This window comes from Dendropsophus ebraccatus, chromosome 7 (genome assembly GCF_027789765.1).
Source record: "Dendropsophus ebraccatus isolate aDenEbr1 chromosome 7, aDenEbr1.pat, whole genome shotgun sequence".
In the NCBI taxonomy this organism is placed as follows: domain Eukaryota; kingdom Metazoa; phylum Chordata; class Amphibia; order Anura; family Hylidae; genus Dendropsophus; species Dendropsophus ebraccatus.
The window spans coordinates 99,221,948-99,240,390 of record NC_091460.1 but is presented as its reverse complement, the minus strand read 5'-3'; the positions used below and the strand labels follow the sequence as shown (position 1 = coordinate 99,240,390).

Here is an 18,443-nt window from a genome sequence, read left to right as displayed (position 1 = left end):
ACAAACATGTATGAACCCAGCCCCCTAAATAAAAGTTTCTCACACCAAAATTGTGATTAAGGCTATGTTCACACTACATATATTTGAGGCTGTATATTTGAGGCTGTATAGCAACCAAAACAAGGAGTGGATTGAAAACACAGAAAGGCTATGTTCACATAATGTTGTAATTGAGTGGATTGCCGTCATTTAATGGCAAATATGTGCTGTTATTTTAAAACAACGGCTGTTGTATTGAAATAATGGAAGTTATTTAACCATTATATGGCGGCCATCCACTCAATTACAACATTATGTGAACAGATCCTTTCTTTGTTTTCAATCCACTCCTGGTTTTGGTTGCTATGAGGACCTGACATGAGGACCAAATACAGCCTCAAATATACATAGTGTGAACCCAGCCTAAAGGTTTACAACAACTGGAGTCAGACAAGTTATACAAATTTACTTCTATTTAAAATCTTCCAGTACTTTTCAGTTACTGTATGTCCTGCAAGAAGTGTTGTATTCTTTCCAGTCTGACAGTGCTCTCTGCTGCCACCTCTGTCCATATCAGAAACTGTCCAGAGCAGTAGCAAATCCCTACAGAAAACCCCTCCTTCTCTGGACAGTTCCTGACATGGACAGAGATGGCAGAAGAGAGCACTGTGTCAGACTGGAAATAATACACCACTTCCTGTAGGATATACAGCAGCTGATAAGTACTGGAAGACTAAAAGGGGTAGTGCGGTCTAAAAGAATTTTTCACTTAATAACACACATTACAAAGTTATACAACTTTGTAATGTGTGTTATTTAGTGAAAAAATCTCTTAGACCGCACTACCCCTTTAAGATTTGTAAATAGATTTGTAATTTACTTCTATCTAACTTTCAGACATCAGTTGATCTAAAAGATAACCATTTTCTCCGAAGTACCCCTTTAAACACAATTTTTGTTTGAGCAACTTTGTTTTGGGGGCTGGGTTCATATGTTTGTGCTCTACCTCGCTGAGAACACAGAGTCCCCCTTAAAGTAGCATATTTCACTGTATTATACTAGTTCTATGTGAACACTGAGCCTTTTCACAAGTCTCTATACTCTTTGTCTTTCAGATTTGCAACCTTCAACACGTTTGAACATTGATTAAGGAAGTACTGGAAGCAAAGGCACGGTCCTTCCTCCCCTCCTCCATTTTTTTGTTTTTCCTTCATTTGCCGCATGATCCCTGAGAACTCCTGGATTATGTTTGTCGCACTCTTCTTGTGCTCTATCGTCTGGCTGAATAGGGGCTTCAAGCTCAGAATAAGAGGCAGCTAAAGGCGCAGTTGTCTCAGTTACACTACGCTCTGTGTTCTCTCTAATTTCTGTTATGTGAATGTGAACTCCACTTCTGTATACTCTGTAAAGAACAATGTTAACAGAAAGCCCACCTTTTCTCAGTGTAATTTTTCCCCTTTCTTTGGTGCTGTAATGCACTAAGGACATAACCGACCACCTGAGACTTCCAGGACATTTAGAAGTCATTATAGGAGTCCTCCTGTACCAATGTCCACCGAAGGGTTCCAGTATCGAGCTCTGTATCCATATGAGAGAGAACGAGAGGAAGACATAGACCTTCTGCCCAATGATGTTCTAACAGTCAGTCGTGCATCTTTGTTAGCATTAGGGTGTAAAGATGGAGATGAACGGGACCCACAGCGTATTGGCTGGATTCTGGGAGTCAATGAAAGAACCAAGCAGAAAGGAGACTTTCCAGGAACTTACGTTGAGTTTATCGGACCTGTACGAATGTCACTGCCAGCCCATCGTCCACGTGGGCAGCGACCACTGCCTGCAACCCCTACTGTATCTAGAATAGACCAGTCCAGCTCATCAGGTGGGTTACTTTTGCACTTTTATGACACTGATAAGCTTTATGTGGCAAAGAGTCAGAGATTGTAATAAAAAAAGAACAAAACAGCTACTTATTATAATCACATGGACAAGTCATACAGGTTTTTTTACTTATTTAGTGCTGCTCCTCTCTGTGCCCCTCCTTCCCGGAGCTTTGTGTAATAGAGCCTTAATTTTGCTCCTCCCTAATTCGGTCCATAGTCAGACCAGGACTTGTGCCATATAATGCTTGTCTGACACATGTTCTGTTGCCTAATAATCTTCCTATACCTAAAGGTAAACTTTTTAAATAAAGCTGCTATATATGTTGTTATAGTTATCAGATCCTGTATGTGTAGACATACAGACATAAAAAACATTATGCATTTTGGAACCTACATAACAGGGAATTTTCATCTCAACTAATATAATTAAACTTGTAGGGCTGGTTTGGTTAAATATGTTCTCGAATACATTAATTTAGCAGACTTGCCACCTTCCCCTGATATACTGCTCTTTCCTTCCCACTGTTGACAGTGCTTTTAGAGCTGATAGGTGGTCGGTAACAACAAGTTGCCAGCAATGGTAGTAAAAGAGCAGCATATCAGGAGAATGAGACAAGTTTGCTAAATTAATGGTTTTGTAAAAGTCTTTAATTTAATGAGTCCTGCAGTTCTAACTATATTAGCTGATATAGGAATACCCCTTTAGTTCTTTGTTAATCAGAGAGACTTTAGATGGTGTCTGGCTAGACTTAGAAGCGTATTTACGCTTTTAGCCTCTTGTGTTTCCTGGTGCAGCATACAGTGCCCTATGTGTGAAACTCACTTTGTTCTCTGACTCTGGCCCACAAGCTGTCGGCATCAAAGAAAGGCCAGGGAGGGCCGGCCGGGTGCATAATTCCTCTTTTGTTCCTCTCCCATCCTCATGCCAGCTTCGATATCGTCCCTTGTCACAAACATTTTCAGTTTGTGGACAGCTTTTCTCTTGCCAGATTTCTTTTAACCCTTGTGCTGCTTCAGGTCCCAAAAGCCAAATTACTGTAGGTAAAAGGAACTGTACAGATTTGGAATAAGTAATTTATTTCTAGAGATGAGCGAATCGGGTTCGAGTCGATCCTAACCCGAACATTCAGTATTTGATTAGCTGTGGCTGCTGAACTTGGATAAAGCTCTAAGGTTGTCTGAAAAACATGGATACAGCCAATGACTATATCCATGATTTCCACATAGCCTTAGGGCTTTATCCAACTTCAGCAGCCACCGCTAATCAAATGCCGAAAGTTCGGGATCGGATCGACTCGAGCATGCTCGAGGTTCGCTCATCTCTATTTATTTCATGTTTTGCCCTACGCTACGCCAACATATTGCTGATTATGGAAAGCCCCAAATCTGTGCAAAAACCTGTGAGTTTTCTGTACATGTGGCCCTCAAGATGTTGCAATTGTCTTCAAGCAATATACAAATATATTAGGAATTCCAGAGAATATCGTAAACTTAGGTGCAAAGCTACATCTACACACACCAGCTGGAGATTAGAAGGTAAGAGGTTAAATTAGGGTGATCTGTAATGTCCCCAAAAAATGTTGATCCGTTGTCTGACTTCTATTGGCTAATTCTTTTGCACTTATGGCCTGTACTAGGACATGTCCTATTTTCATATTTTGTGGATTAGATTGTGGAGTCGTAAAACTACGGATAGTGTGCATAACCCAATAGAAATCATTGGGCTCAGATCCACAATTATGGACAAATTTACAGAATGTTTATAGTACAAGATTAAAGAAGAAGTCCTCTGAAACTAAAAAATTACAGGAAGGCAGGTGGGTGCGGGAACATAATAAACAAAGTATACTTTGCCTGTCCGTAGCCCCCACAGAGTGGAGAGACTCTACCTGTATTCAAAATAGGTATGGGGGTGCTCTCACTAAATCTCCTTAAGGGGGTGCAGCCTAGTGTCAAAAGACAAACGCACAACCAAGAAGAAAAGAGCTAGACACTATACAGGTGCATCAACCACCATATATTACAATATACAAGAATGACTTTATTGATACACAAATTACATGACACCACAAAGACAACTTGGTTAAAAACAATTTAAAAAATACATACGTTATAATTATGGATGGTTGGACATGATAATCCACCCATTCAAGGGTTAAAAAAAACATGGAGGTATAAGAAGGTAGAAATTCTATCCTAAAAAAATCCTATCCTAATTGTATGGACTTAATGGATAATGTCCTCTATGCATGGACATTTATGGCATTTCATATCCTCTGAAATATTCCAGTATCGTTTGGGCATTGGTTCTATTGCCTAAAACCTTACTTGTACACTGACTGGTGAATACTGAGATCCATTCAGGACAGGTGTGGTGGCCTTCAGTCCTGTACACTATGATTTTCTGTCCCTTTAAATAAAGTGTAGACTGACGTAAAGCTGAGCAAATGTGTTAGCAAGTGGACTATATTTAATGTAATATACACTACTGTTCAAAAGTTTGGGGTCACCCAAACAATTGTGTTTTCCATGAAAAGTCACACTTCTTCACCACCATACGTTGTGAAATGAATAGAAAATAGAGTCAAGACATTGACAAGGTTAGAAATAATGATTTGTATTTGAAATAACATTGTTTTTACATCAGACTTTGCTTTCGTCAAAGAATCCTCCTTTTGCAGCAATTACAGCATTGCACATCTTTGGCATTCTAGCTGTTAATCTGTTGAGGTAAGCTGGAGAAATTGCCCCCCACGCTTCTAGAAGCAGCTCCCACAAGTTGGATTGGTTGGATGGGCACTTCTGGCGCACCATACGGTCAAGCTGCTCCCACAACAGCTCAATGGGGTTCAGATCTGGTGACTGCGCTGGCCACTCCATTACCGATAGAATACCAGCTGCCTGCTTCTGCTGTAAATAGTTCTTGCACAATTTGGAGGTGTGTTTAGGGTCATTGTCCTGTTGTAGGATGAAATTGGCTCCAATCAAGCGCTGTCCACTGGGTATGGCATGGCGTTGCAAAATTGAGTGATAGCCTTCCTTATTCAGAATCCCTTTTACCCTGTACAAATCTCCCACCTTACCAGCACCAAAGCAACCCCAGACCATCACATTACCTCCACCATGCTTAACAGATGGCGTCAGGCATTCTTCCAGCATCTTTTCATTTGTTCTGCGTCTCACAAACGTTCTTCTTTGTGATCCAGTGTTCCTCTGTCCAGTGTCTGTGTTGTTTTGCCCATATTAATCTTTTTCTTTTATTGGCCAGTCTCAGATATGGCTTTTTCTTTGACACTCTGCCCTGAAGCCCAAAATCCCACAGCCGCCTCTTCACTGTAGTTGTTGACACTGCTGTTTTACGGGTACTATTTAATGAAGATGCCAGTTGGGGACCTGTGAGGCGTCTGTTTCTCAAACTAAAGACTCTAATGTGCTTATTTTCTTGCTTAGTTGTGCAACGCGGCCTCCCACTTCTTTTTCTACTCTGGTTAGAGCCTGTTTGTGCTGTCCTCTGAAGGGAGTAGTACACACCGTTGTAGGAAATCTTCAATTTCTTAGCAATTTCTCGCATGGAATAGCCTTCATTTCTAAGAACAAGAATAGACTGTCGAGTTTCAGATGAAAGTTCTCTTTCTGGCCATTTTGAGCATTTAATTGACCCCACAAATGTGATGCTCCAGAAACACAATCTGCTCAAAGGAAGGTCAGTTTTGTAGCTTCTGTAACGAGCTAGACTGTTTTCAGATGTGTGAACATGATTGCACAAGGGTTTTCTAATCATCAATTATCCTTCTGAGCCAATGAGCAAACACATTGTACCATTAGAACACTGGAGTGATAGTTGCTGGAAATGGGCCTCTATACACCTATGTAGATATTGCACTAAAAGCCAGACATTTGCAGCTAGAATAGTCATTTACCACATTAGCAATGTATAGAGTGTATTTGTTTAAAGTTAGGACTAGTTTAAAGTTGTCCTTCAAAAATAAAGACATTTCAATGTGACCCCAAACTTTTGAACGGTAGTGTACATAATATTTCTGTGTATGCATCGGAATACATTTTTGGTGATATCCCAAAGAGACAGAAAATGAGTTGAATGAATTAAACTCATAGTTATAGGCATATACATAGGCATACTTTTTTGTTTCTTTATTTAAAATTCACTGCAGAAGATACAATAACCTGTATATGATAGACTGCTTTATTATTCAATTTTATTGCAAAGTGTATATTTCGGAGCATAGAAAGCACATTGCGGACCCACATTCACTGGACATGGCCCCCTTGATCACATCAGGATTGATCACATTAGGACTAAAAACATGGAATTCCTACTTGAATGTTGGACACAAAGCATGGAATTGAAGATTGTTTTCTTGAATGAAAAGATACCAGCAGTGAACAAGGGATTTTAGATATCAAATGAAGTAGCTGACCGCTGTGACCAGATACTGCACTGTTCTGATTTTACTACAAGTCAGGTTTACTTACAATCCTTATTAATGTGGTTTTGGCTTTTAAAGTGATACTGTAACATAACCGCCACGTCACCGCCTCTCCACCAGAAGTGGGGCTTCAAGCCAGTGGGGCACCATCTCCCCACCTAGGTGACATTGTCCACTGATGAAAAGAAGCCACATTAACAATCATTGGAAAGCAGGGGATTGGCTGTCGGATCAGCTGTTGTCTCTGTTCATTGTGTAGCAGCTGAGATGTGTAACCGCAGCTCCTATTCACCTGATTAGGAGCTGAGCTGATGTTACATATCGCCAACTGTACACAATACCTTAAGCCACTGTAGTGCGAAGCTGATCGGCATGGGTGCCACATGTGGGCACCCTGTCAGTTACTCATAAGCTATCCCCAGCATACCCCTTTAAGTTGAATGCCAACCTACGGGGTCCTAGAAAACATGGATGCAGCTGTGGACTGTATCCATGTTTTCCTGGCTGCTCTAGGGCGGCAATTTCTGCAGCTGCGGGGAATCGAACACCGATCTTTGGGATTTGGAGAACAGTGCCGAACCCAAACAGGTTGTCACAATCCTTGGTCTCTATGCAGTCCACTAAAATCTAGGGATGAAACTGGGAGCAAGTGGTGGGCTCCCCTGCAGCACCTCCACAGGGGAAATAAAACATTACATGGGTCCTCTCAAATCAAGGGGCTGGTCATGTAAAGCAGCGATATAATCTATACCAGTGCTCTCTGCTTCAGCCTTCTGGTGGAGGGGCTGTGAACAGGGGACCACCCTCTAGTGATTGCCCCTTTTTAAGGCAAAAAGATTCTTGCTACATGGTTTTGTCATCAGTAGTTACTAGGAAAGCTAAATCGGCATTTAAGTTCCACAAAGTTGTGTCCTTCCGTCTTGTTTTATTTAGGTAGACAGGACTTTGCTGTAACTTTTCATGCTGTCAGGTTATATACGCATGTGATATTTCATTGTGTTGCAGACATTGCAAGTCGATCTTGCTGAAACCAGTTTGAGAGAGTTTTTTTTTTTTTTCTGCCTTTTCAGACACGTGGTAGGAATTCAATTGGTTTTATGGGAAGCAGCAAAGCCGCAGAGAGAGAAATCCCTCATGGAACATGGAAGGAGGAGGGGGGAGCGTTCCATGTCTCTGGCAATTACTCCCTCCTTGTAGCGTGAGAGTATTCTTCCCACATAGTTTCCAGCTTGAGGTGTTTTTTTTTTCTTTTTATGAAGGGAACGTAGAGAACACATTAATGATATAAAGGCTGCATGTGTTCCCAGTTTGACAGACAAGACATCTAAAGTACATAGCAGATTTTGCCTAAAGGGGGTTCTCCAGTGATAAGGGTTTACTTTTAAATGGTGTCAGAAAGTTGTACGAATTTCTCCCTTGGGTTCACGCTGCATTAATCCATATATCCTAGCTGTGCGTCAGCACCTCAACAAAAATCACAGCAGCCATTTATTTAAATGGCTTGAACATAGCTAGTAATAAAGTTTGGGACACTCTCCTTTCCCAGGTGTTTTTTTTGCTGTGCTCAATACCACAGAGGACCATGATATCAAGTACAGCAAAAAAAAAAAGTGTAAACTTAGTCACTAGCTGACATTGTTAATGCATTTAAGAGGTTGTCCGGGCAAAATGAACTTTTCCCCATCCACAGTAAGAAATTGTGGGGCTCTGACCTCAGTAACCAAACTCAACCCCCCCCCATCTCTGTATCGGTCCTTGGCATCTGTGTTATGGATGGAGCTGCAGGTATGGCACGTGACCTGCAGCTCTATTTATTCCTACAGAGGTTACATAGTTAATACGGTTGAAAAAAGACACATGTCCCTCAAGTTCAACCAAGGAGGGGATGGATACAGGGAAGGGGGGTATACAAGGAGGGGATGGATGCAGGGAAGGGTGATATACAAGGAGAGGATGGATGTAGGGAAGCGGGATAAACAAGGAGGAGATGGATAAAGGGAAGGGGACATATGATGATAGGTTCTATACATATACAAAGAGCAGAGTAAGGGCCCTATTACACTGGACAATTATCGCGTGAAAAATCGTTGAATCGTTCGTATTTAAACGATAATTGTTCTGTGTAATTGAAGGCAACGATTTAAAAATCATTTGTGTGTCAATGATTAATGATTTAGATCTGAACATAAAATTATCGTTAATCATTCGCTGTAATTCCACATTCGTTCGCTCAAGTTCCACATTTTTTCACTAATCGTTCAGTGTAATTGCACATTGTTCTCGCCACTAACGATTATCGCTCTATGTAATATGATGAACGATTTCAGGTTAACGATAAACAATCTTTCTTGCTATCGTTAGTCGTTAATTGTTAAAAATCGCTCCGTGTAATAGGAGCCTAAGGCGGAAGAACGATGTACTCTTCTCTCTCTGGCACTGCCATAGGAATGAATAGAGACGTTGGTCATGTGCCTTACCCTTGGATCTATTTATAACACAGAAGCCGGGGACCAGATACGGAGATCGGTGGGGGGTACAGAGGTCAGACCCCCCACAAGACAATAATCATAGTCTTGACAGATTTTTGACGCCAAAGTCAGGAACAAACTATTAACTGAGAAAAGGTCATAAAAGACAGATTTCTCCACTTTTCAAATCCATTCCTGGCTTTGCCTTCAAAAATCTGTCAGATAAATCTCTCATTGCACAGAGCAATAATCTGCTGAAATGGCCTTATAACTAGCAGGTTATTGCTCTGTGTCATGTGACCCTTAGATGTATAAGATTCTGATCTCCAGCATGTGACAGTAGAGACCAGATATTTGTATACAGCCATACATATATGCTAAACCACATGCTGTATTAAAGATGAGAGGCTGATGTTAACATTATATAATACTTGATTCTGCGGCCAATGACAGTGTATTCCAGTAATCGTTCATGCTGCCCGGCCACTGTGTAAAAAGACACTGCAAGCGAGCATTGATCTCACTGATTGAAACTCTTTTGCGGCCATACAGAGTCGCATATTGGGCCATTTAAAGTCGTTGTAGATCACAAAAGTACCTAATACACAGAATATACCCATAAGAAACTGTATTTTTATGGAAAAAGACCAAATTCTATACAAAATCCCCCCCCCCCCCTTGTGCAGGCCTGGAAACTGACAGCACAGCTCTGTATATAGGATATACTGAACATATAAGAGATATATATCTGTGTTTCCAGATTAGTGTGTTCATTCCAGATTAGCAGTGTATACTTATCATCCAGGCTGCTTGTGATCCTGCATCTGGTTCTCTAGTCCTCTGGCTGAATCTGGGCATTATTATTATTATTATAACTCATGTAAAAAAATAAATAAATAAAGGGGCTTTAAAGGGGATATACGTACATTTCTAGCAGCTTTTTAAAGGGGTTATACAAAATTTAACCAAAAATGTCATACTGTAGTGTCCCTCCACTGGGCAATTCCATAAAAAAAATTAAAAGCACAAAAAGCATATAGGTGCAATCCCCCACCGATTGTTTGACTCCTTTTCCACTTGTCTACGCTGCTCCTAGCACCAAATTCAAACTTTTACAAATGGTCCCAGTATTCCATCACGGCACCCGGCCAGGAAACTACATATCCCAGCATGCATTGCACATCAGAGCTAACTGTTGGGTACTCTCCCCTGTCTTGTAGCATTCACCCACCACTAGCTCAATCTGCTTTTGCTGTAAACACAGTATCTATCTATCTATTAACATAGATAGAGACAACACTGTCTCCTTTCCCCTTTACTACTCAGGAGAGGCTGGTGATCACTGTGTGATGTCAGTAGTGGATGGGGTTACAGATGAGGTGTTACAGCTTGCCTGGCAACAGAAGGGACAGAGATCATACTTTTTCTTCACACTGCTATTGGTTAAGACCAAGCATTTTTTAGGAGAATGGATGCTTAACTACACAGGGAGTTAGAAACCAGGACTGCACGGCCATGTGGCTTGTGAAGACTGTGATCCCACCCGCCGCTCATCTGCCAGGAGGAGTCTCCTTGTAACAAATCTGTGATCCTGCAGTTGATTACTATTGGCCTACTAGATCTTCATTGATAACTTTCTCTGAATGGATGATGTTTCAGGACCTGATTGATCCACGCTTTCTACAGCAATGAACGGCCGGTTTAGATCGGTCAGCCAGTCCGTCACATTATTCTAATGCTTATTAAGGACTTTTTTTTTCAAGTTTGATTATCTTTGATCACTTTGCACTTTTTGCACATATAAATATGGCCTTAAAGGACATATCCCGCCACAGGTGTGGGATCTTACCCTGCACTGATTGTGAACCGGACCTAGTGTTTGATTCGTCCCTTACACATGATTGATATTTTCACCAATAGTAAGCACTTTATTGAATTGTGTCACTATTTAAAGATTGGAGGGGGTTTGGCAAATTGCACTTAAAAATGACGGAAATGTCAATTGAAATGTTGTAACGCTAATCTATGTGTTGCTTTCACTGTTATTTGCCGTCATGGAATAAAGATTTGCAGCTTTGTTCAAATCATTGGGAGTGCTGTTGATATCTTGTGATCTAACTTCAGTTGGTTCCTGTCAGAACCCTGTACTACAGGCATCTGTCCGTCAAATACATTGCTGTGCTGCTTTTCTTCACTTCTCTGTCTATCTGTTTATCTACATAGAGACAACAAAGTCTCCTTCAAACACACTAAATCTCTCAGGTTAAGACCCTATTCCACGAAACGATTATCGGCCGCTACGGACGATAATCGTCCCGTGGAATAGAGTGCAATGATCAGCCGACATCGTTCATGTCGGCTGATCGTTGCAGTCACTTGTTTTTCAACATGTTGAAAAACAAGCAACTGATATAGCAGCGATCTGCTGCCACCGCTCCGTTGAATAGCAGCATCGGCAGCAGACGCTGCTGTATGCTATTGGCTTCCCGGACGATCAGCGATCACCCGGGTAGCCCCCCCGCAGCGAGCAAGGAACGAGAAGCTGACAGCGCTCGTTTGCTCCTTTATGATGACCCGTGGAATAGGGCCATAAGTCAGGGGTACCCATCTATTCACAATTGGTCAAAAACCGCAGGGCACTAAACCCCTATTACTGCAGTAACCTCACCCCTAAAATAGCAGTATAGAAGTTTAAAAGCACAATGTCTAGGTGAGTCGTATCAATCACTGGTTCTAAACTGTCCCTCATAATACCCAGGATGCAGCACTGGGAAATTTCTCACCCTGACCCTAGACCCGCTGTCTAAAATCAATATATGTGCCCCATTCAACATGTTTTGACGCTAAGCAATGTCATCTGGAAGATATGGCATCAAACATATCTTGATACCATATGATTGATGTCATACGACATCAAGATGGTTAAGGGGCACATATACAGTTTTTAGATAGCGATTGTCACAGTGAGAAATTTCCCAGTGCTGCAGCCTGGGTATTCTGAGGGACAGTTTAGGACCAGTGATACTACTCACCTGACATCATGCTTTTAAACTTCTATACTGCTTTTATTATTCACTTATTAAAAGTTATATTTTAGGGGGGAGGTTACTGCAATAATAGGGGTTTAGTTCCCTGGGCTTCGGTCCAAGAGTTTTTGGCAAATTGTGAACAATGTCTCCTTTCCCCTATACTACTCGGGACAGGCTGTTTCTTCCCCGCCTTTGGCCAGGTGATCACTGAATGATGTCCGTGGTGGGCAGGGTGTAACACCTGTAACAGCTTGCCTGGCAACAGAAGGGACAGATGAGTGGAGACAGTGAAGCAGGAAGTGAGGATTTTCTGCAGCTTCAGGGTGTGAGTCAGGATGAGCTGCAGACAAACTGATCAATTCATATAATATAAACCTATTACATATAAGCTTAGATTATGGGAGGGGATTGTACAGGGTTAAATCTTTGTTATCTGGAGTTTCTTATTAAGTGGCTGCAGTATAACCTGCAGAAGCTAATTACTGGCCTCAGTGAGTAACAATATGTGTGGTCAACTTTATTCTAATGTTGACATGCTGGAATTTTATGCAACAAAAATCATTTATTGGGCATTGAAGCTCATTAAGTCTTCTCTTCATTCCTTGTGAGAATACAGTGTTTGGTAATGGCAGCAGTTGGCATATACTATGCAGGTTTCTTTCTGATACAAGGCTGAGCTGCTAGACTAGATGTCTCCTAGTATGGCCAATGCATTCTATAAAGGGTTAATGTGCTCGGAGAGCCTGGAATTTGCTGACAAGGCTAAATAAGCCTGGCTGAGGATTAAGCACAGAGCCAGGATGTGTGAGGAGGAGGAGGAGGAGGGGGCCATCAAAGTCTCGTCTGCATCTTTCCTCTATTTCACATTTCTCCTGAGCTTGGCTGAGGGCTGACACACATCATTGTCCTGGAGACTACAGGAGTCCCTAACTGTTCTGATTCGCCACACAATGGAATATAAAGTGTACAATCGCACAATTTGGTAAAGTCTTGTGTAAAAGAAAAAATGGAAGACAATTTAGTTTATGAGATGAGAACCGGCCCAGTCTGATTCAGCCTTGTGACGCATCCTGTGCGCTCTGATCCAGTTTACTTATAGGAAACATCAGGAGCACCATTCACATCAAGGTTCACATCTTCCCTGGCTGATCAGATCTGTTCCAGAACTTTCTTCCACTCCCCAATATATCTGCCTGCAGAAACCAATGTGCTTGTCAGTGAAATGTCCCCATTCAGATTAGCGAATTCAGATGTTTACAAGAAGTTGGCTGCAGGTGAATTCACTTATATTTGGGCTGTATTACACGGCCTGATTTTCTATTAAGAGAGCACTAATCTGCTAGATTGGCGCTCACTTACCAAGCCTATTACACGGCTCGATAATCATACAACAAGGGCTGTATATAGAAAATAATAGAGTTAATACTTACCTGTCCATGCTCCCCAATGTCCTTCTGCGTATTCCTTGCTCATCACAGCTGCTGCTGACACTTCCTATCCAGTCTGTGCCACTATCCTCTATGGGCTGCCTGGATGATCTAGCGATCACCCGGGAAGATCCCCGCGGCCCCTCCCGCACTCACCTGCTCGCTGCCGCCGTGTGTACTAGCGGTAGCAACGAGCGGGGAACGAGGAGCAAACGAGTGCTGGGACAAGGGACAAGGGAAATGCAATGTAATTGCATTATTGAATTGCAGTAATTGATCATTTCATTGCTGTACAGCCATCCTTCATTGCATTAATACTGTGAAACTCCAGTTTGTGTAAACATATCCTCAAAGGGATATTCCCATGTCAGATAATATAGTATATACCTGTAGAACTTAATAAGTTAAATATTTTTGCAGATACAATTGTTTAGCACATTTGTCTCCTGATCTGCTGGTCTTTCTTTTGTTGACAGCTTGTTGTCTAGGTTACCAACCACCACACTGCTTTCAAAGCAGTGGTCCTGTAAGTCGTGTATTATTATTATTTATAAAGCGCCCTTAATTCCAGAGCACTATACAAGCAATAGGGGTAACAAACAGGAACACAACAAGATCAAAAACACATTACATGATGGCAAATGGCAGACTGGTACATGAGAAGAGAGGACTCTACCCGCGAGGCAGGCAGTCCTATAAGGTACTGGGAGAGAAACAGGAGTTAAAGTGCAGCCAAAATTGATCCAAAATTGTACAAGCCAAAAAGACTGAAATGGCTGCACATCACACCCATGGTTGACATGAAAGCTTGGTCAGCTACATTAAAAACCAACATCAGAAGTTAGTATATAATTTGATCAAACCATATTGCCTCATGTACCAACGTGCAGGTCTCTGATACACATGAGTCCCTAACCAAAAAACATCACTGTGGCGGTCAGCGAACACAATCCCCGCAAAGCGTACGCAAACAGAGAACGGGGCCACGGAATTGCCTGCAACCCCAATGTCACACGGCCAAACCCCAAAGGGCCCCCCCAAACCCTGCAGGCACCGCCTGCGGAGAGAGTGGGAGCCAAACAACACAAGTGTGAACAAGCTCTTACCTCTTACCTCTCACCATTACTCCTGCAGGTAGAATGGGAGAATCAAAGGAGGTACTTACCATATGTACTCTGGTGCTTCCTGCACGTTGGTACATGAGGCAATATGGTTTGATCAATTATATACTAACTTCTGATGTTGGTTTTTAATGTAGCTGAACAAGCTTTCGTGTCAACCATGGATGCGATGTGCAGCCATATCTGTCTTTTTGGCTTGTGATACAAAATTGTTATAGGTTGTAGCCTAGTTTGAAGAGATGGGTTTTCAGGTTACTTTTGAAGGACTTGATGGTGCATAAGAGCTGGATGTGTCATGGTAGTGAGTTCCAGAGTATGGGGGAGGCTTGGGAGTCTTGGAGGCGGTTGTGTGAGGTACGAACAAGGGGGGCACAAAAGGAGGTCACTGGAGGATCGAAGGTTGCGTGAGGGACGGTAGCGGGATATCAGGTCAGAGATGTACGGAGGAGAAAGGTTGTAGATGGCCTTGTACGTCATGGTCAACAATTTAAAGTGAATACGTTGGGCAATGGGGAGCCAGTGAAGGGATTGGCAGAGGGGAAAGGCAGAGGTGAAGCGAGAGAAAAGTTTGATTAGTCGGACAGAGTTAAGTATAGACTGGAGGGGAGCAAGGGAGTTAGATGGAAGGCCAGACAGGAGGAGGAGGTTACAGTAGTCCAAGTGGGAGATAATGAGAGCAGTACCAGCAGTTTTGTGGAGTCAGGGGTGAGAAAAGAGCGGAATCAGGAAATGTTTTTAAGGTGGAGGCTAGAGATGATCAAACAGGGCCGAGGTTTAGATTTGTACGAACCCGAACCATCGGCATTTGACTCCCGTTCCGTGGGGAAGGTTGAGACAGCCCGAGTACCGCCTGGAAAACAGGGATACAACCTATTACCTAGGCTTTCCAGGCAGTACTCGGGCTGTCTCCACCTTCCCCACGGAACAAGAAGGCAGCGGGAGTCAAATGTTGATGGTTCGGGTTTGTACGAACCTGAACCTTGGCCCTGTTCAATTATCTCTAGTGAAGGCGGCAGGAGGTGGTCAGGGCCTGAATGTGTGGTTTAAAAGACAGGGCAGAATCAAAGGTGACCCCAAGGCAGCGGACTTGAGGGACAGGGGACAAAGTGCAGCCATAGTGATTGGGGGTATAGATATACAGCGTATAAATACGCTATATATTTATGTGTGAGTATGTGTATATGATCACTGATAACTGGAAATCTATTTTAAAACAATTTCTTCTTTATGTACTTATAATTAAAACAAGAAAACCACTTTTATATACATCACCATCTAATCTGCGCAGCCATCACCAAAACCCTGGTAGTTCTATGACATAGTTCAGATTATGCATCACACTTATTGCACCTCACGCGTTTGTTGTTTTTTTTTGCACTTTGACTTTTTGAGAATGTAGTGCACTTTGATGTAAATGCACTTATTAAACGACAAGTTTTTTTTTATTGCACTTTTAATTTTTTTAAGGCTATTGCAGTTGCAGTTCCTTAGTTCAGCATAACACAAGTCTCTGTTGATTCCCAAAATGCATCATATATATCTTCTTCAATTATGAGCATCCATATATTTTTTTCTATGAAGTGAAGGTTTGTTACTTCCCTTTATTCCCTTGGAAGCTCTTCAGACTGGTCTTGTGGCCCAACGTGTTTCTTTTGCAGCTGATCTTCAGGGGCCTTACTGCTGCTGTTCATTCTTATTCCATTTTGGGACTTTCCTGGTGCACAGCTCTGATGATGGCAAGTGCAAAAAAGAAGTGCAATAAGTGTGATACATAATCTGAAGTACTGTATGTGATAGAGCTACCAGTGTATTGGTGATGGCTGCGAAGATTATATGGTGAATATACAGAAAAGTGGTTTTCTTGTTTTAACTATACAGTACATAAAGAATAATTGTTTTAAAACTGATTTCCAGCTATCAGTAAGCATATATTAATTTATGGGAAATATTGATGTCGGTAAACAAAAGGATCAGTGCTATTGTGTGTGTATATATGTGGATATATAAATATATGTATACTGTGTTTCCCCGAAAGATGCTCTATGTCTTATTTTCAGTGGATGGATTATTTTTCCCTGAAGAATTTACACATCAGCTTTTGAATCCTACTGTCTACCTGTGGAGAACATAGATTCAGCTAGAGGACAGGCTGGAAAAAGTGAATACAGCTTATGGCCTTTTGCTGTATCCATGTTTTTCAGACAGTCCTCAGGCTGAATATACCTTCTTCAGGCAGTGGTAATTACAAACCTGAACTTACGGTACGTTTGCTCTTCTCTAGTGCCTGGTTCTATAGCATTTTACTATAACATTGATTGATAGGTCTCCTGTAAATAGGAATTCTCATCTAAACTTTTATTAGTAATGGAGTTGCTCCCGCTGAATGTGAGCCTGCCATCCGTCTACCAGAGGACTTTCAGATTCTGCAGGGTTTCCTAATCTTCAAGAGCTGTCATTATAAAGTGGTGAAAAAGTCACTTTTAGACTACACAAATTGAGCCTAGCATTTTATATATATTTTGTGTGTGTAATATGTATATTTAATGTACATGCCGTAAAACACATCTTTTCCCTTTGCTTTAGGTACCCTCCTACTTGAACTTGTCGATCAGTTTTCTACACCTGAAGAAGCTCCTCCTTTCCTTGTAAGGTTGCTTAAAGCAATTGAAAAAAAAGGTGAGATCTTTTAGACTGCTAATATAGGTAGAGGATAGTAATAAAAGGTGTTGTCCAGCTCCACAAAAAGGTTAATTTGTCCTGAAACCCTGCTGTGTCTGAACCAACAGTACCTATTCACAGCAATGCACTGCTTCCTGCTTTTATATGGACTCGCAGGAAGAGCCCACTCAGCCAATCACTGACTAGGTGGATCACTGCTCTGGCTAGTGATTGGCTGGACAAGTGCTTCATGAGTGGACAAAACCATGAAGCACTGCTTATCTTAAACTAGGCACTGGGGCGGGATCAGGGCAGGGGAGCTGAACCTTCTTTTTTTTTTTTTTCTTTTTCTTTTTCGTTTTCATTTTTATGCCAGGCTGAGCCCATAGGCAAAAATTTTGTGGGGCCAGACAACCTCTTTTTTAAGTATTTTGATATTGACATGCATTTGAGCTTGTTTGTGGTCAACTTTCATTATTCCAACCTTATATAAAATAATATAATAGATTATTATGAATGGTGATGAGTGAACTTTAAAAAATAAAATTTTTAGTTAAAAAAAAGTGTCATAATTAGAGATGAGCAAACCTCGAGCATATGCCATTTGATTACTGGCCTGGCTGCTGAGGGAGTTGGATAGAGCCATAGGTTGTATCTATGTTTTTCATGACTACCTAGGGCTGCATCAAACAACTTTAGCCACTGGTAATCAAATGCTCTAAGCGTGACGTCACTTGTGTGCTCTCAAAGCTAAAAGAGAGAGAAGAGCACAGCTTAAAATACAGGTGATTATGTTTGTTTTTTCTCCTCAGTTTTTACGGTCAGAAAACACTGATTGTTTCCCAAAGTCTCCTGAGAGTATTCCTGATCCGTGATTCCTGACCGTAAAAATGTCCATGGACGTGCAAAGGAGGCCTTAATATGCAGCAAATCTGCAGCCCTTATAGTTATTGTATTGGATGGTGAAGAGGTGACTTTAACAATTACCTTTTGTAGTAGGATACTTTAGTAATGCTGGTGTTTTGGCATGTATGGCTAATACAGTTTTCTACTTAGAGGGATCTTGTAATCTCTTATTTTTGGTGCTCAATGTCAGATTATGAATAACATTTATGGGTGATGTGTGTAATGTATGTATGGTGTGAGCCTGCGGTTACCTAGTATAATGTAGGGTCGTGAAGGCATATGGCGTGGGGGCTGGGAGCAATGTAAATTAAATCTGTATGCTGTTTTCCCCTCCGTAGGACTGGACAGTGAAATGCTTTACAGGACCGCTGGCTCAGAGTTTAGACACACACTAAAAACCGGTAAGAACCAGTTCTCACAAGGGCTTGTATAGCGAACAGTGGGAAGGTCTGATCATTCTGTGCAGGAGATACACCAAGAAAATCTTGTGCCCAGTTTACTTTGCCTGTCACATTCTCTACTGGTTT

General features: G+C 41.7%; 1 protein-coding gene across 1 annotated transcript in view; it reads left to right on the top strand.

The window, feature by feature from the left end:
* The window catches only part of PIK3R2 (phosphoinositide-3-kinase regulatory subunit 2), a 70,319-nt gene that overhangs the window by 29,360 nt on the left and 22,516 nt on the right, over window positions 1–18,443 (top strand). Inside the window, exons 2-4 of the mRNA XM_069977953.1 lie at window positions 1,095–1,858; window positions 16,936–17,028; window positions 18,255–18,317. Coding sequence (XP_069834054.1) covers window positions 1,528–1,858; window positions 16,936–17,028; window positions 18,255–18,317 — 487 coding nt within the window. The 5' untranslated portion in view covers window positions 1,095–1,527. The remainder of the gene's footprint in view (window positions 1–1,094; window positions 1,859–16,935; window positions 17,029–18,254; window positions 18,318–18,443) is intronic.